General features: G+C 39.1%; 1 protein-coding gene and 1 non-coding gene across 2 annotated transcripts; one reads left to right on the top strand and one right to left on the bottom strand.

Moving 5' to 3' along the window:
• Window positions 1-5,518: 5,518 nt before the first annotated feature.
• On the bottom strand, window positions 5,519-15,416 carry LOC125999045 (gastrula zinc finger protein XlCGF57.1-like). The gene is made up of 3 exons (XM_049767027.1): window positions 15,379-15,416; window positions 6,992-7,329; window positions 5,519-6,909 (listed from the first exon to the last, which is right to left on the bottom strand). The coding sequence occupies exons 1-3, from the start codon at window positions 15,414-15,416 to the stop codon at window positions 5,519-5,521; spliced, it is 1,767 nt and encodes a 588-aa protein (XP_049622984.1).
• A 3,537-nt stretch (window positions 15,417-18,953) lies between these two features.
• On the top strand, window positions 18,954-19,088 carry LOC125999662 (small nucleolar RNA SNORA70). The gene has a single exon (XR_007492157.1). It is a non-coding gene; the product is annotated as a small nucleolar RNA SNORA70 (small nucleolar RNA).
• Window positions 19,089-19,701: the final 613 nt, after the last annotated feature.

The raw sequence follows: 19,701 nt of genomic DNA, 5'->3' as shown, positions 1-19,701 counted from the left end.
CATAATGCTCAGGGATTTATTCTAGCTCTGTACTTCAGAATCACTCTGGAGATGTCTGGAGAACCGAATGAGATGCAGGGATTAAGCCTAGGTTGCCCACATGCTAGGAAAGTCATCTCTTCATCCCTGAATAATTCAATTTAATAAACACGTATCTAATATATATATTATATATAAATGTATTATATATGTATATACATGTATATATGTATACATATGTATTATATATAGATGGTTTACAACTTACAGTTTGGTTCCACCCCATACAAAGATCATCCCTGGTTTCATTTTGTTGTTGTTGCTGCTGCAAATAAAAAGATTTGATTATTTTTATAGATAGAGAAGATTTTATTATATACGTATATGTACATTTGTATACATACATATATATACATATGTATATGTACAACATTTTCTTTATATGTTCATTTATCAATAGGAAATATTCTTTTTTCTTTTTTCTTTTTTTTCTTTTCTTTTTTCTCGGCTGTGCTCAGTGGTTACTCCTGGCTGTCTGCTCAGAAATAGCTCCTGGCAGGCACGGGGGACCATATGGGACACCAGGATTCGAACCAACCACCTTTGGTCGTGGATCGGCTGCTTGCAAGGCAAAAACCGCTGTGCTCTCTCTCCGGGCCCTTTTTTTATTTTTAATAATTTTATTTAAAGAAAATGCATCACACAGTTGACATAACTGATCATAATACATTTGTTTCAAGATGACAAAAGCAAAGTTATTATTAAAAAATAGAAAATATAAAGAAGGGGCCGGAGAAAATAGCATGGAGGTAAGGAGTTTGCCTTTCATGCAGAAGGTCATTGTTTATAATCCCGGCATCCCAAATGGTCCCCGCAGTCTGCCAGGAGCTATTTCTGAGCTTGGAGCCAGGGTATCCCCTGAGCGCTGCTGGGTATGACCCTCCCCCAAAAAAAGAAAATAGAAAGAAAAACTAAAAAAAGTGGAAGAGAAAGGAAAAAAGAAAACTTTCAGTAGCAAGTATATTTCTGAAACTTATTATTATTATTCATCAATGAACTCATTAAAGCAATAGCAGAAAGTTTAGTAAGCTCTTCTTTTTTTTAAAGGATAAGAGTTAAAGAAATACAGTAAAAAAGGTGTAAGAGTGGCAATTTTTGTCTGTCCAGCAAAATATGGAGGAAATAGAAAGCAAAAGCTTAGGCCAAAATACAAGGAGATATTAAGCCTGAAATATTCTGGCATAGGACCAACTCTGGACTCCAGGCATACTAGGTTGTCTTACCCCTGAGTCATTCTTTGTGGTCCCAGTAAAATTTTTCGCACAATTGCAGTTGTTGGTGTCAGGTTTCTGTAGTTCAAGACACTGGTTTCTATGCATATCCTACATCGAGTCAGGATGATATGGAGTGTCCTCTAGTTTCACCTCACCATTAGAGGACAATGTGGAGAACCCTGTCCTGAAAGCAGGTTGTTGCTTTTGTTAAGTCGTCTGGGTTTTAAAAGGATCCTATTTGGAGTAAGTCATGCCAGGGCAGCTGTAGGATCTTCCTGATAGAGGTTTGCTTCCTGGTGATGTTATAGACAACTGTCATTGTTTCTGTAGATGGTATCCATGTTTCAGGGGTGAATGGACAATGCCCATTCTTCTGAGAACTAAGCCATGTCATTAGGACAATGTTCACATCCCTGTTTCTTTACAACCTGTTTTTACACAAAACAGAGATTTTCCTACTTAGCAAGTACAAGCAAACCTGGTTGGGACTGACTCAGTATAGGCCTCCAGTCCTTACTCCCCTGCCTGGGGTGGTCTCAGTAAAACTGCAGTCTGGCAGGCAACTCACTCTCTCAGATTGACAAGACAGATTGTTACTTGGCCACACATATTTCACTCTCATCTTTCTTTGGCTTATTTCTTGTAGTGACCCTCGTTCCAGTCCCGCTTTACCAGTGATGAAATATAGTGTGGGGGCATTCCATCTATGAAATTTATCTACCTACCAATCTGTCTATCTATTAAATCTATTAGCTGAGTTGCCTCCATAATACACCATTACTCACAAACTTTCCATTTTAAAAAAGATCTTTCTGGGCACAAGAGATATTTCAGTGAGTGAACTGAATGGGATTTGATCCCCATTATCAGGGGGTAGGAGCAATAGTAAATGTGGCAAAGCAATTGTCTTACATGCAGTTGACCGAGGTCTGATTTTGACAGACTGATTCTTGAGCAGAGATCCAGGAGTAAGCCTTGAACACTGCCAGATGTGCCCCCCAAAATAAATAAACATTCTATGTGTTACACTAAGCATTGTTCAGTGTAGGCTTGTAGCACCACAGTGTGATCTGCGAAGTTCTTGAGAACTGCCAGGGTAGTCTGGGTAAGCTGAGTGTAGCTAAACTCACAAAGCCTACTACTAGAGCCAACATCCTGTTTTCTCCCTAGATAGAGCCCAGGCCTGTTTCTCCTTTAAACAAAGTATATACATTCTGTTTTCCCTTTAACAGGGCACATACCCTGTTTTTCTTTTTTTTATTGTTAAATTATGTTTATTTAAACACCATGATTACAAGTATGATTGTAGTTTTATGATTACAGTCATGTAAAGAATACCCCTCTTCATAAGTGCAAGATTCCCACCACCAATAACATTATTTTATAAGAAAAATACACATTCCGGGGCCGGCGAGGTGGCACTAGAGGTAAGGTGACTGCCTTGCAAGGGCTAGCCATGGAAGGACCGCGGTTCGATCCCCCGGCGTCCCATATGGTCCCCCAAGCCAGGGGCAATTTCTGAGCGCTTAGCCAGGAGCAACCCCTGAGCATCAAACGGGCGTGGCCTGAAAAAACAAAAACAAAAGAAAAATACACATTCCAGGCCCGGAGCAGTGGAACATTGGCCTTGCATGTGGCTGACCTAGGATCCCATTTGGTTCCCCAACTGAGCACCGATTTCTAAACACATAACCAGGAGTAACCCATTAGCATCACCAGGTGTGGTGAAAGAAAGAAAGAAAGAAAGGAAGAAAGAAAGAAAGAAAGAAAGAAAGAAAGAAAGAAAGAAAGAAAGAAAGAAAGAAAGAAAGAAAGAAAGAAAGAAAGGAAGAAAGAAAGAAAGGAAGAAAGAAAGAAAGAAAGAAAGAAAGAAAGAGAGAGAGAGAGAAAGAAAGAAAGAAAGAACGAAAGAAAGAAAGAAAGAAAGAAAGAAAGAGAGAGAGAGAAAGAAAGAAAGTGCTGAATGACAGGCAGAAAAGGGGAAATGTAGCAGACTATGTAGCACATAGAAATGGACAGAGCTATGTACAACACAGACATTATATGTGATCAGGAGACATACGCAGAAATAATTAACTGATCAGTATGTTACAGTTTTAAAACTGACCCATCTTAGAGTAGTAAAAGGGTCAAAGCACTTCATAAATATAAAGTTCTCAAGTAGAGATGTTATGCAGCTGTAGTCGTTGCTATAGGACACACTGAGTATAAAATTTGCTCCTGGCCAACATTTGAGACCATAGGGAATGTCGAGGTTCCAACCCTGGTTGGCTGTGACCAAGGCAAATACCTTTTCCACTATGCTACATTCTAGTCCCAACTATAAATTTTTTAGGCAGTTAATCATTCAGAAGTAAACCGGTCTCCCCATATTCCCTCAAGTTAATATTGTCTTGTTTAAAAGTTATTTTAGTTATTTTCATAGGCGACACACTATAATGTTCAAAGGTAATTCCTGACTCTTTTATCCATACCTTTGGGCTTGAGAAACCCTAAAGAATGTTTAGCATTGAACCCCAGCCAGTGGTTTGCAAGGTCAATTCTAACCATTTTGCATGAGGTAATCAGATCATCAGATATCATTTTCATACCTATAAAAGTTTCATATCAGTGAAAAAAATACCCACACTTTTTATGGACGTTTCCCTCTAGAATGGATTTTTTATACTTTTGAAGGCTTGAGCAGAAAGTGTAAGCCTTGCCACACTCCAGACATGAATGGCACTCTTCTCTTGTATGAACATTAATGTGTATAGTAAGGTTTGAGGACTAAGCAAAGGCCTTTCCACACTCCTGACATGTATTAGACTTAACTCCTGTTTGAATGTTATCGTGCAAATTAGGTTTTGAGGATTTAATGAAGGACATCCCATACTTCTGACATGAGTAAGTCTTCTTATCAGTACAAATCAGTAATGTACTGCCCAGAAACAGTTGTGGTTTGAGTGAGTCTTTTTCACACTCACCTAACATGAGTAAGGTTTCTCTCCAGTTTCCAAGTGTCTAACAAGCTATGGGCAAATGCCTCCCCACATTCTTGATATGCATATGGCTTATCTCCTTTATAAATTTTAATGCGTCTTGAGATTTATTGAAGGCTTTGCTACAATCCAAATAAGGCTAAAGGCTTCTCTCCATGAATATTCATGTGTCTAAGAAGGTTTGAGGATAAAGCAAACACCTTTTCACACTCCTGACATAATAAGTCTTCTATCCTTTGTGAATTTTCTTTTTCTTTTTCAGTTTTTGGGTCACACCTGGCAGCGCTCAGGGCTAAGTCCTTGCTCTATGCTCAGAAATAGCTCCTGGCAGGCTCAGGGGACCATATGTAATGCTGGGATTCGAACCACCAACCTTCTGCATGCAAGGCAAACACCTTACCTCCAGGCTATCTCTCCGGCCCCTTGTGTGAATTTTTGTGTGTGTTAAGGTATGAGGATCAAGCAATGCCTTTCCACAGTCCGAACATGAATATGGCTTCTCTCCTATATGAATTTTCATGTGCCTGTTGAGGCTTGAGGATTCACCAAAAGCCTTTCCACACTCCGGACATGAATAAAGCTTTTCTCCTGTATGAACTTTCATGTGTTTGTTAAGGTCTGAGGACCGAGCAAATGCCTTTCCAAACTCCTGACATGAATAAGGCTACTCTCCTGTATGAATTTTCATGTGATCAGAAAGGTTTGAGGATTTTGCAAATGCACACTCCTGATATGAATAAGGCTTCTCTCCTGTATGAACTTTTATGTGTACTTTAAGGTCTGAAGATCGAGTAAATGCCTTTCCATATTCCTGACATGAATAAGACTTCCATCCTGTATGAAATTTCATGTGTTTGTTAAGATTTGAGGATCGAGCAAATGCCTTTCCACACTCCAGACATGAATAAGGATTCTCTCATGTATAAATTTTCATGTGACCAGAAAGGTTTGAGGATTGAGTAAATGCCTTTCCACACTCCTGACATGAATAAGGCTTCTCTCCTGTATTAATTTTCATGTGTGTGTTAAGATTTGAGGAATGAGCAAATGCCTTTCCACATTCCTGACATGAATAAGGCTTCTCTCCTGTATGAATTTTCTTGTGACCAGAAAGTTTTGAGGATTGAGCAAATGCCTTTCCACACTCCTGACATGAATAAGGCTTCTCTCCTGTATGAATTTTTATGTGCCTGTTAAGGCTTGAGGATTCACCAAATGCCTTTCCACACTCCTGACATGAATAAGGCTTCTCTCCTGTATGAATTTTCACGTGATCAGAAATTTTTAGGATTGAGCAAATGCCTTTCCACACTCCTGACATGAATAAGGCTTCTCTCCTGTATGAATTTTCATGTGACCAGAAATTTTTGAGGATTGAGCAAATGCCTTTCCACACTCCTGACATGTATAAGGCTTCTCTCCTGTATGAATTTTCATGTGTGTGTTAAGGGCTGAGGATCGAGCAAATGCCTTTCCACACTCCTGACATGAATAAGGCTTCTCTCCTTTATGAATTTTCATGAGTGTGTTAAGGGCTGAGGATCGAGCAAATGCATTTCCATACTCCTGACATGAATAAGGCTTCTCTCCTGTATGAATTTTTATGTGATTAGAAATTTTTGAGGATTGAGCAAATGCCTTTCCACACTCCTGACATGAATAAGGCTTCTCTCCTGTATGAATTTTCATGTGTTTTTTAAGGTCTGAGGATCGAGCAAATGCCTTTCCACACTCCTGACATGAATAAGGCTTCTCTCCTGTATGAATTTTCATGTGTTTGTTAAGGGCTGAGGATTGAGCAAATGCCTTTCCACACTCCTGACATGAATAAGGCTTCTCTCCTGTATGAATTTTCATGTGCCTGTTAAGGCTTGAGGATTCACCAAATGCCTTTCCACACTCCTGACATGAATAAGGCTTCTCTCCTGTATGAATTTTTATGTGATCAGAAAGTTTTGAGGATTGAGCAAATGCCTTTCCACACTCCTGACATGAATAAGGCTTTTCTCCTGTATGAATTTTCATGTGTGTGTTAAGGGCTGAGGATCGAGCAAATGCCTTTCCACACTCCTGACATGAATAAGGCTTCTCTCCTGTATGAATTTTCATGTGTGTGTTAAGATTTGAGGATTGAGCAAATGCCTTTCCACATTCCTGACATGAATAAGGCTTCTCTCCTGTATGAATTTTCATGTGCCTGTTAAGGCTTGAGGATTCACCAAAAGCCTTTCCACACTCCTGACATGAATAAGGCTTCTCTCCTGTATGAATTTTTATGTGATCAGAAAGTTTTGAGGATTGAGCAAATGCCTTTCCAAACTCCTGACATGAAGAAGGCTTCTCTCCTGTATGAATTTTCATGTGATCAAAAAGTTTTGAGGATTGAGCAAATGCCTTTCCACACTCCTGACATAAATAAGGCTTCTTTCCTGTATGAATTTTCATGTGTCTAATAAGCTTTGAAGATTGAGTGAAGAACTTTCCACACTCCTGACACATATAAGACTTCTCTCCTACATGAATTTTCATGTGTTCAGTGTGGGACAAAGAGAATGTGAAGGACTTGCCATTCTCGGGACCTAGATGACATTTGCTTCCTATCCAGACTTCCTTTGGATCATTCCGGTGTGACAGTTGTCTCAGACTGAATCCACCTCTCTTACCATCAGAGGAATCTTCTGTTTGAAGATCTCATTCTAAAAGGAAATTGTAGAATGGAGTAACTCTCAACTGGTGCTCTGCATATTTCAAACAAACCTCTCTGCAGCTTGTGAAGGGCTCCTTCTTCCAACCAGGAGATCAGCGCAGGCTTCACCGTGCACTGTCCTATGACCCGCAGGTGCTGGTAGATCTCCAGCATCACATCTCTGTAGAGTTTCCGATGAGAGGCATCCAGGCACAGCCACTCCGCTGGGGAGAAGATCACAGCCACATCGGTGAAGGTCACCATTTCCTGGGAACAGGATTTCAAACGGTGCAGTTCCATCTTCACTTGTCTATATTGTTCATAAAGAGCAGCAGCAAGGCCGTTGTCACAAATCTCTGGGAACTGGACTTCTGATGGTGCAGATCCATCTTCCCTAGTACGTATTATTCTGGAAGAGCAGCAGAAAGGCAATTTGCATGAATCCCTGGCGAGGTGACCTCAGAGCAGCCGGGAAATCGTTGCTCCAGACCCCCTGCGCCCGCGGGGACCCCAGGACCAGCTCCAGTCGCAGCGAAGCGAAGCGGCCGCAGGGACTGACCAGGAAAAGGAAGCCTGTTTTTCTATTTTTTCTATTTTCCTTCTAACATGATTAAGATACTTTAGAATCCCTTGCCCACCTAAAATAAAGTGTTGTAGTCATTTTCCAGAAGTGGCTCATGGATGGTTTTTGAATCTGTAAACTGTCTACTTGCCTAGGATCCAACCGACTTCACCAGCCTCACTTGCACTCTGAATTGCAAGGTCCAAAGAGCACCATATCCTCAGGTGTTAGCATTGAACTATAGGCACAATGTTTAACCATTCTAGAGCCTCCTGAGTCCTGTTAGGGGGACCCACTGATGTTTACTTTGCAAGACAACAGAGATAGCTCAAGAGCTGAACACTGAATAGTGCTCTGAACACTCCTGGGGCATATCCAGGTCAGCCAGTATTAACCACTAAGCACTAGCAAGTGTGTTCCAAAATCTCACCACAAAAGCAACAAAGATTCATACAGAAATTGTATATTGAGGCACAATATTTGTTACACGTTGAATAAAAGCCTGGACACCCATGATGTAAGATCCCTGTTATCATAGAGGGATTTACTTGACAAATTTTATGTGTTCATCATCTGACAATCAATATGATGATTTCAATCACTGTATGTACTAGTGTTTGGAGAGGTAGCACAGCTGGTAGGCTGCATGTCCTGCACAGCTGACACTGGTTCAATTCACATCATCCTGTAAGATGACAGGAGCTATCCTTTATCATAGAATAAGAAGTAATCCCTGAGCAATGCTGGGTGTGTCCCAAATTAAATAAAAATCAATCATGTTACAAACTTTACAAATTAATATTCAGTGAATAAATAATACTTTCCCAAGACCCCAGTGTTGACTTTAGGATTCCAATTGGTCCTGCTTAAACCATGAAGCATGCAAAGTTCATCACACAAAGACTTTGTTTTTAGAAAACTGAAAAAGACTCATCAAGGTTCCAAGTGATCTCTACTCAGTTTTGGTTGAGAGTCTTGTCCAGAGGTACTTGCTTTTCCAGGAGGGGATGGTGGTTTCTGGGCTTGCTGTGAGCCATGGTGTCTAGCAGATTACCTGCTCCTGACATTTCCTTTGAGCTAAATTCATTACTTACTCGTGTCCTGGATATTTCTTTCGATATGAGTTGCATATTAAAAGAAACATGTATCGGTTTAATTACTTGGCACTAACATTGTGTTTTATATGCATGATAATTAATGCTTCAACAATTATTGGAGATATCTAAGGAGTATAAATTTTAAAGGGAATATTAAGGTGCTAAGTGGTATCGAATATGAGACTATAACCCATGTGTAGAACCTGGATTCTTTCCCATCACCTTTCCAAATTATTCTGTATAGGGTCGGAGTACAGTGGGTAAGGTGCTTATCTTGAACACAGCAGACCTTGTTAACCGAGGTGGACCCCCAAATACCATCAAGGGTGATCCCTAAGGACATAGTCTGGAGTAAGCCCTAAACACAGCTGGGTGTGGCCCAAGGCCTTCCCCTACAAATAAAAGGTCTTCATTTATTTTTTCAGTGGGTGAAGGCACATCTCTTGGTGCTCAGGGTTTATTGTTGCATGTGTTCAATCTTTTAAATATGTATTTTTGTTTATTTCATGTATTTTATTACACAGGATGATGTAAGATTCCCACAACACCAATCGTGATCCCTGAGCACAGAGGAAAGAATAAAGAATGAGCACTGACAAATTGAAAATCTCAGCAATTTATGGAGTGAACAAAGTAGAGAAGTTTTCCATGACTATGTCTGTGATAACAAGGTACCCAAATTGAAGAAAAATGTTTTGGGCGGAACTATAGCACAGCAGGGCATTTGCCTTGCACATGGCAGATCCAGGACGGATCTGGTTTGATTCCTGGTGTCGCATATGGTCCCCTAGCCAGAAGCGATTTCTGAGCACATAGCCAGGAGTAAACCCTGAACGTCACCGGGTGTGGGCCCCCCAAAATAGTAAATGAATAAAACATGATAAATTCATAGCTGGGGCATGGAGAACAGACAAACTCAAGCAGAGACATTAAATTGTCATACACACACCCAGTTGGATGCCTGACATACATACCATAGGTCCCATCTGGATGAGCAGTGATTCATGAGAAGAGCACAAGGAACAACATTTCATGCCAAAAAATGAGGGAGAATAGATATAACTTATCATAACATACAACTTCAAGCAATAAAATTCAAGTTCTCTCTGGGGGTGGGGTAAGACATACCACACAAGCAAGGATAGACTTATGCAGTGAAAATCAGAGTCTCGCAAGCATCCCATCTCACTGGACTTCTTTTCCCTTCTTCACACAAGGCTTCTACTCTGGCCATTATTTAAGACAGAGAAAATGGGAGAAGCTAGGCAAAGGCACCCCATTAAGAAAATGGAACTGTTAAAAGAAGCTGTTCATTTACTTTTTGTTTTGATTTGGTTTGGTTTGGTTTTGGTTTTGGTTTTTTGGGCCACACCCAATGATGCTCAAGGGTTATTCCTGGCTATATGCTCATAAATTGCTCCTGACTTGGGGAACCATATGGGACTCCGGGGATCGAACCGAGGTCCATCCTGGCAAGCATTCTTACCACAGCACTACTCTCTGGCCCCAGAGGCTGGTCATTTAATAGGAACCATCATTCAGGAGGAAGACAAGAGCAGACAGTCCATATGACTGCCATGGCTACAGTAGATAAGGAAGTCTCAATAGACGACAGGACAAGCAATACTCCCCAATGCATGCAACACTTTGTATACATAGAAACCAAATAGAGCATGGTATTGTGCATAAGTGAGTAGTGGCAAATCCATAGAAGAAAGATTAATTTGGGAAACCCAAAGGAACCTAGACCAGGGGGGATCACTTCCTATATCTGTGAAAGGGGTAATCCATCCCCAATCCTGTGCATAGGCAATATATGTGAAAATCCTACAATGGCTGACAGTACTCTGTAACAGGATATTTTGTCATGAAGTGGGTAACCAAAGCTTTTCAGTGGATTCATGGTCATGAGACACATATAAAAAATGATGACCCACCTTAAATGGTTGATTGAAAGCCTCTATAGAGGAGCAGATGGGGCACACATTCAAAAAAATAATTGATTCCCTAAAACATCTTTTCCCACACAGACAGAACAAGTTTTGCTTATGGTGTTGTCAAACAACACTGAACCTCCATGATATTTAGTGCACTGTCTCAATAAAGGACTCAACTAGGCAAGAAAACACCACTGGGAGTAGCCAATAGGTGCATGAGCATCACTCAGAACACTCAGGTAAATAAGTATGGGAAGGATGAGAACAGTCACTGGTAATGCCCTGCATGGCTTACACAAGATTATCTGGGGCCGGGAAGGTGGCGCTAGAGGTAAAGTGTCTGCCTTACAAGCGCTAGCATAGGACAGACAGTGGTTTGATCCCCCGGCGTCCCATATGGTCCCCCCAAGCCAGGGGCAATTTCTGAGCGATAACCAGGAGTAACTCCTGAGTGTCAAACGGGTGTGGCCCCAAAACAAAAAAAATAGATTATCTGTAAAGGGGAACAGAAGTAGGTGAGGCAATGTTGCTTATGGCAGACTGAAGGCATGAACAACATCAAAGCTGAGCCATGAAGATGGAGGTAAAACAGAACAGGCAGAGGAAGTGCTAAAGAATTCAGTGACATCAAAAGTGAAGAGGAAGGGGCTGGAGTGGTATAGTGTGTTTTCCTCTCAGTACCGCTTTTGCTGTGTCCCATAGGTTATGATAGTTTCTGTCTCCATTGTCATTTGTTTCCAGGAAAGTTTTGATTTCCTCTTTGATTTTATCTCAGACCCACTGGTTATTCAGTATTAGGCTGTTTAAGTTCCAGGTATTAAAGTTTTTCTTCTGTGTCCCTTTGTAGTTCACATGTAATTTCAGGGCCTAGTGGTCAGCGAAGGTAGCCTGCAAAATTTCTATCCTCTTGATATTATGGAGGTATGTTTTATGTGCTAGCATGTAGTCTATCCTGGAGAATGTCCCATGTACATTAGAGAAGAATGTTTATCCATGCTTCTGGGGATGGATTGTCCTGTATATATCTACTAGGCCTCTTTCTTCCATTTCTCTTTTTAGGTCTAGTATATTCTTGTTGGGTTTCCGTCTGGTTGACCTGTCAAGTGTTGACAATGCCGTGTTGAGGTCTCCCACAATCTTTGTGTTCCTATTGATATTATTTTTCAGATTTGTCAGCAAATTTATTAAATATTTTGCTGGCCCTCATCGGTGCATATATGTTTAGGAGAGTGGTTTATTCCTGCTTTATGTATCCCTTGATTAATACTAAATATTCATCTTTATCCCTTAGAATTTTCCTAAGTATCTTTATGGGTGATGTTTGCTTGGATGATTTTCCTCCAGCCTTTTATTTTGAGTCTATGTTTGTTCTGACTATTCAGGTGCGTTTCTTGTAGGCAGCAGAAGGTTGGATTGAGTTTTTTGATCCATTTAGCCACTCTGTGTCTCTTAACTGGTGACATTGAGAGAAAGAATTTTCCTGAGAGTTAGTGCCATCTTTATATTGAAGTTTGTTGTGTCTGTTGGTCAGCCTTGTCTTAAAGTATGCCGTTCAGTTTTTCTTTTAAGAATGGTTTTGAGTCTGTAAAGTTTCTGAGCTGTTGTTTGTCTGTGAAACCATGTATTGCTCCTTCAAACCTGATCGTGAGTTTTGCTGGGTGCAGTATTTTAGGCAAAACACTTATTTCATTCAGTTTTGTCGCTATGTCCCACCACTACCTTCTGGCCTTGAGTGTTTCCGGTGACAGGTCTACAGTAAATCTCAAGGATGTTCCCTTGAATGTAATTTCTCTTTTCGATCTTGCTGATTTCAGAATTCTGTCTCTATCTGTGGGATTCATCATTGTGAATGGGATGTGTCTTGGGGTGTTTTCTCTGGGGTCTCTTTTAGTTGGTACTCTTCGGGCATGCAGGATTTTATCACATGTATTCATTAGCTCTGGTAGTTTTTCTTTAATGATGTTCTTGACCATTGATTCTTCCTGGAGATTTTCTTCCTGGGTCTCTGGGACTCCAATGATTCTTTAGTTGTTTCTGTTGAGCTTATCATAGACTACTATTTTCATCTGTTCCCTTTCTTTGAGTGATTTTTCCATTCTTTGTTTGCTTTAAGGCTTTTTTCCAATTTCTTCTGCTGTATGGAATTGTTATTCATCTCATCTTCCAGTGTACTAATCCTATTCTCAGCTGCTGTTAACCCATGGGAAAGTTCAACCATGTTTTTCTTCAATTCATCTACTGAGTTTTTCAGACCTGTTATATGACCTGAAATTTCAGTTTGGAGTTTTCTGATTTCTATCTTCATATTCTCTTGATTCTTATTAGTGTTCTCTTCTATACTTTCTTTGAGTTCTTTGTACATCTTCCATCTTGCGATTCTAAACTCCTTATCTGAGAGAGTGACTAGTTGGTTGGTCATGTTCAAGTCATCAGAGTTGCCATCGTCATTCTCCATGTCTGGTGCTGGCTGCATTGTTTCCCCATTGTCACACTTGTATTGAGGGTTTTTCTACGTGCTGTGGTTGTATTCATTGGCTAAATGATGTGCACGGCAGAGAAGTGAAGCGGAGCGGCCATGCTCCTCTGGCTCCAGCTTTTCTGGGCTTGTAAACTCACCCCCAGGGAAGGCTCCAGGGAAGGCGAGCCATCCGCAGATGGGCCACACACAGGATGAAATCAGGCCGAAGATGGAGCACAGCACAGAAGACTGCGATTTTTTAAGTAGAAACATGGAAGCTGTTATAAAATCCACTCTACAGTGAACAAGCAACAGTCAGTAGGATGCCATTGCTATCTGGGAAGGAATTTATACCATTCACAGATCTTAAGACTACATTGGGAGATTCTTTGCCATGATGAAATATCTCATGTTCACACTGGAATCTCTCATGGCCACACAGAAATCTTCTTAGCCATAAGAAAAAGCTCCTGTGGGTATTTAGAAAAATATTGTGACCACACAGAAAAATTTCATAGCAAATCAGTAAGATTTGATGATCAACCTAAGAGACCTTTTGCCAATCAGACAGATCACTTCGTCACACACAAATATTTATAGTAGCTCAGGTAGAATTCATTGCCTTTCTGAGAGATCTTCTGGTTAATCAAAGACATCTCATATGCTAGAGAGTTATTAAAGATATTAAACTGAGGGAATATTCAGAACATCCAAATTTATCATGTCAAATTAATTAAATTAATCATTAACAGTGTTTTGATTGATATGTAAATGTTAATATTTACTTTAAATATTTATATTTTAATAGTTAAATATGTATTTTTATAAACATTATTTTAGGACAGAGATATTAGTTAGTGGTAATATATACATGATATCAATTATTTCAACTGCTGATTTCCTCTTATAGTAATCCAGTTTTTCATTTTCATTTTTCTTTTTTTATAGGATGGGATCATGGCCCATTGTGTTCAGGATCTGAGCCCTGAACACTACTCAGGAGTGATCTTTGGTAGTGTTCAGGACACAAAAAAGAGTATTAGTCATCAAACTGTACTTTCTCAAATTAGTCACATGCAAGGTAAGTAAGTGCCTTACCTCCTATAGGGCCAATCTTCTTGGGCCCACTCATTCAGTTTATCAAGGTGCCCTAATTTTTCCATCCAGGGTGCTTTCCCTTGAAGATCACCAAGTGATTTTGCCACAAAGTATTTTGGGAAAATGCTTTCATATTTAAGATTAGAGCAATAGTATAGATTATTTTATGCCTACCCCTCTCCCTCTGACTTCCTTCACTCAGCATAATATTCTCCATATCTATCCATGTGTAAGAAAAATTACATGACTTCATTTTCCTATGGTCCAACTCTTCTTAGAAGACCACTTCAGCTGCTTAATGGGTGTCTTCCAACCTTTGAGTTGAGACTCTTATCTCGACTAGCAATTGTCCTTATTCACATAGCCTGAGCTATCTTTCCTTACTCTGTTTTTACTCCCCCACCGGGGGTGGTCTTAGTATACAATAAAAACATATTTGGAAGGCAGCTGATAGGAAAACAAGGTAGATTGTGAGAATACACGTGTTGCACTCTCAGAATGGTTTGTATTATATCATGCATGACCCAGCTTTACACTCGTTTACATTGTATTGGAAATAAGGTGCATGAGGGTGATTTTATATCCAATATGTTTGTTTGCAATTTGGACTAATAAATACAAGAATTACATTGAAGACTTAAAAATAAGCAATAACAGTAGTTCAATATCGTTTCAGTTATACTACTAATAATTTTCAAGGGGGTTGCCTTTATTTTTCTTCCTTTTTCATTTTCTATGCTATTGGTTTTCACTACTGTAGCATTTCAGGGATAAATCTTAACACAAATTATGTCAGATTTGTTGCTTTCAATTCTAAAAGTATAACTCTACCATTCCTCCTTTTCCCTCTATCTTTCACTGGTATCCACAATAGATTTCAAAAAAACCTAGAAATTATTTGTGGGGGTTTCTGTGGGCTATTCTTTTCTTACTAACATTTCACCAGTAAAACAATTTTCTTTCACTTTGGCATCAGACTATTGCCATGGAGTATCATGCCACATTCCTGAAGGAGTTTGCATGTTCGTGGGATTCATCTTCTCTTAAAGTACGCCCTAAGTTATTCTATTACAGGTGGATTTAAGTCTATGAACGTCTGAGCTGTTGCTTACCCATGAAGTTGTGTGTTGTTTCTTCAAATCTGAGGAGAGTCTAGTTTGGCAATGGATTCTTGGTGAGACACTCATTTCATTGAGTCTTTTCACTATAGCCCTCCACTGTCTTCAGACCTTGAGGGTTACCTTTAGCAAAACTGCTGTAGCTCTTAAGGATGCTCTTTGTATGTAATTTGCTGTGTGAGATTTACCTGCTTTCAGTTTTATATCCATCTGTGTTTTTCATCATTTCGATTAACATGTGTCTTAGGGTTTTTTTTTATTTAGGTCTCCTTTAGTTGGTACCATTTGGGCCTCCAGGATGTGCATGCTTTGAGATTTGGGAACTTTTCACCACTGATGTCTGTGTTTCTTCTCACAGAGCTTGTCTTCCTGGCCTCTGGTGCCCTGATGATATTCCTCTTGAATTCATCCCAAAGTTCTCTTGGAGTCTTCTGGTTTATTTTGCTGCTTTTCCCATCTCCTTTTGAGGTCTGGAGGTTTTCTACACCTCATTTGGAGCACATATTTCTGTTCACAATAGTGGTTACTCTTCTTGCCATTTATTCCAAAAGTTTTCCATTTCACCTAACTCTTGTTTCAGTTACATTGTTTCTGCTTTTAATTTTGTCATTTCTGCTCTCATATACATTTGTTTTTATTGGTAGTCTATTACATGGTTTCTGTGAGCTGGTCGAACATCCTAAACACTTCCACACTTTAGTCATTTTCAGAGGGGTTATGTTGGAGGTTAGTACTGATTGGGTCTTCCAGATTACTGTTTCCCCCACTAGTTTAAAGGGCTTTATCTTGCTTTACCATGTTTTTTTATAGTCCAGAGGAGCATCTTTCCTATGTCACTGTCAAAGTATTTTCAGGCAGATCTTTATGGAGTTGAGATATAATTTGCGGCTGAGTTAGTGACTGCCTGCTTAGTAAGGCATATGTCTGGGCATCACTTCCGATCTCTAGGAATGGCTTCAACTCCATTTTTGGAGATGAGATATCACCACTTGCTGTAGCAACTAGGGTTAAAGCATAACTCCTACAGACAGCGCTCCACCTTTTGGGTACTTTCTAATTACCTTTTTCTTGAGAGTACCATGTGGTTTCTTCTAAAGTTATGGCTGTAGAATCCCTTCTAATACGAAAGCTTGTTAGTCTCAAATTAATTTTACTAGACACTTTTATGACTCCTCATTTCTTCCATTTTGCATTTTAAGAATCTTATTATTTGTTATAGTGTTTCTTTGTTTTTATAGATGCCCATTGAGTGCAGTGTTGTTTTAGTCCCTATGAATTTATTTTGATAATTTTGCTGTAAGTTTTTTGTTCAGGGCTACATCCAGTAGTGGTTTGGTATTGCTCCTTGTTCTAAGCTACGGACTAACTCCTGGCAGTGATCCAGAAACCATATATGGTGACAGGGAACAAGCCTGGGTTGGCCACATTCAAGACCAATATGTATGTATTTACCCACTATTTAATTCTCTGGTCTTGATATTATGGTTTATAATGTTTTAATAAATTATTTATAATTAGTATAATAAGTTAATTGGTATTCGTGTTTGGATCCATGCTTCATACACGATGTTAACATATTATAATATTATATTCTATCCTGTATGGTTTTATCAAATATATCTGCTATGATTCTTATTTGGGACCCTTTAGAAATAAAATTCTGCAGCTCTTTCGAGTCTATCCTTGGCTTTTATTTTTGGCCACAGGTGGTAGTTCTCAGGGATTACTCCTATATCTATGCTTAGGAATCACTTGTACTTAATAAAAAGCATAAACTGCATATTTCATTTTATTTGGAACGTGTGATTTTTAAGGAGAACCACGAGGATGTTATAAAGTTATAAAGTCCACTCAAAAGTGAACAAGCATCAGTCAGAAAGATGTCATTTCTATCGGGCAAGAAATTTATACCATTCAGGAAATATGAAGACAACATTGGGAGACACTATGGCCACAATGAAAGATCTCAGGGTCACATAATAAGCTCTCATAGTTACTTAGAAATCTCTATTAGCCATAGGAAAAAGGTCCTGTGGGTGTTTAGAAAAATATTGTGACCTCACAGAATGATTTTATGGCAAATCAGTAAGATTTCATAATCAAAATGAGATAACTTTTGGTCAAGCAGAGAGATCCCTTTGTCACACGAAATTTAATAGAGTTCAAGTGGAAGTCATTGCCATTCTGAGAGATTTTCTGGTTGATCAGAGAAGTCTCATATTCTATTGAGAGGTATCAAAGACACTCACCAGAGGGAGTATTTAAAACATCCAGTATTAAATCCAAATATGACAGGTTAAATTAATTAACCACTAACAGTGTTTTTGAGTGATATGTAAATGTACAGGTGTGCTTTAAATATATTACAATAATTAAATGTATTTTATTAACATTATGTTAAGACAGATAATGGTGTAATATACACATGATATCAATTAATTATTTCACTGCTGATTTCCTCTTATACTATTTCACGTTTTCTTTCTTTTATTTTTTTTTTTGCATAGGGTAAGATCATGCCAGATGTGCTCACGACCTGAGCCCTGAACACTCCTCAGGAGTGATTTTTGGCAGTGTTCAGGACACAAAATGAGTATCAGCCATCAAACCATAATTTTTCAAAGTAGTCACATGCAAGGTGTGTATCTTACCTCCTGTTGAGCCTACCTTCTTAGGCCCACTCTTTCAGTTTCTCATCACATTGCCCTAACGTTTTCATTCAGATTGGCTTTCCCTGGATGAACACCAGGTGTTCATCTGACCAAGTCATTTTGCCACAATCAAAGTATTATTGGAAAATACTTTCATATTTAAGATTAGAGCAATAGTACAGATTGTTTTATGTTTACCCCTCTCCCTTTGACTTATTTCACTCAGCATAATATTCTCCATATCTGTCCACGCATAAGAAAGTTCATGACTTCATCTTTCCTATGGTCCTCCTCTTCTGTGGCCACCTCAGCATTTATAAGTAAGTTATTTTCTTAATGGATGTCTTTTAACCTTTGAGTTTGAGTCTCTCTTTTCTAGACTATCAAATGTCCTTACTCAGATAGCCTGTGCTATCTTTCCTTACTCTTCTCACTCCTCTCACCGGGAGTGGCTGCCGTATTCAATCAAAACAGTTTTGGAAGACAGCTTGTTATGAAAACGAGGTAGAAGATTGCCAGAATACATGTGTTGCACCCTCAGCCTGTTGGATTATTTCATGCATGACCGACTCTGCTTTAGACTCGTTTATGTGGTGTTGGAGATAAGGTACATGGGGGTGATTTTACACCCAGTATGCTTGTTGGCAATCTGGACTAATAAATACAAGAATTACATCAAAGACTTAAAACAATGAGAAATAATAGTACTTAAATATCGTTTCAGTTATACTAGTCATAATCTTGGAGACGGTTGTCTTCATGTTTCTTCCTTTTTCAATTGCTATGCCATTGGTTCTCACTAATGTAGCATTTCAGGGATAAATCTCAAAACATGTCAGGTTTTTTCCTTCCAATTCTAAAAGTATAACTAAAGCATTCCTCCCTTTCCCTCTATTTTTCACTGGTATCCACAATAGATTTCATAAAAAAAAACCCTAGAAATTATTTTGTGGTTTCTGTAGGAGATTCTTTTCATATTAATATTTCACATGAGAAACAATATTTATTTCACTTTTTGTTATTCACATCATCATTTGAAATTCTATCTATTTATCTTAAAAACAAGGTTTAATTCATTTTAGAATTACAATGCAATAACAAGCCAAGTACTGATGCAGTTAATACTACACCCTGTTCTCTGACTTGTGAGACCCGGGCTGGAATGACTGCAAACAGCAAGCAGACTCCTTGGTCATTCTGAGGCTTGTGACTTGTACATGTCCTTCATTAGAACCTTGGGAACAGTTTTTTGTAGTAGACAGTCATGTATTCACTGCTTCCAACCTTATAGTCTAAACAGGTTTTCAGGGAGTTTTTGGAAAGTTTGAAAGTTGTCATTTGAAAGTCCCAGGCAAAGTGTATAGAGTCCACATAGACCAAGTTTTCTTGTTTTTCCTCACCAAACTAAAGAACAAGAGGTTTGTAATAGAGGCTAAGCTCAGGACCTGAATGACAAGTTCAAGTTCCCTGAATGACATGTGGTGAGTCTTTACCAGTTTGATGTAGATTCTAATGGAGGCCATGGTGGTTACAAAGCATCTCATTTCCATATGACCCTGAAATACTCCTCCTGGGAATATACCCTAAGGGACCAAACATCATGTAGGTCATAGCATCTTGGATGGAATTGGAGTGCATCTTGCTGATTGAAATCAGCCAGAGACAGAAATACAAATAAATACAGGATGAGCTGACTCATTTTTGGCACATAGAAAAGTAAATCAATGATATGGAGAATTTTGATTTTAAACTTTGATGCTGGAATACAGACCATAGAATGCCAAACTTCTGGGAGAGGGGACAAGAAAGATTATATTGACTGGAGGTAACACATGAAGAACATATGTGGGTGACCTAGAA

The sequence above is a fragment of the Suncus etruscus genome, chromosome X, assembly GCF_024139225.1.
Source record: "Suncus etruscus isolate mSunEtr1 chromosome X, mSunEtr1.pri.cur, whole genome shotgun sequence".
Classification (NCBI taxonomy): domain Eukaryota; kingdom Metazoa; phylum Chordata; class Mammalia; order Eulipotyphla; family Soricidae; genus Suncus; species Suncus etruscus.
The sequence above is the reverse complement of the archived record's forward strand: the minus strand, read 5'-3'. Positions and strand labels throughout refer to the sequence as shown.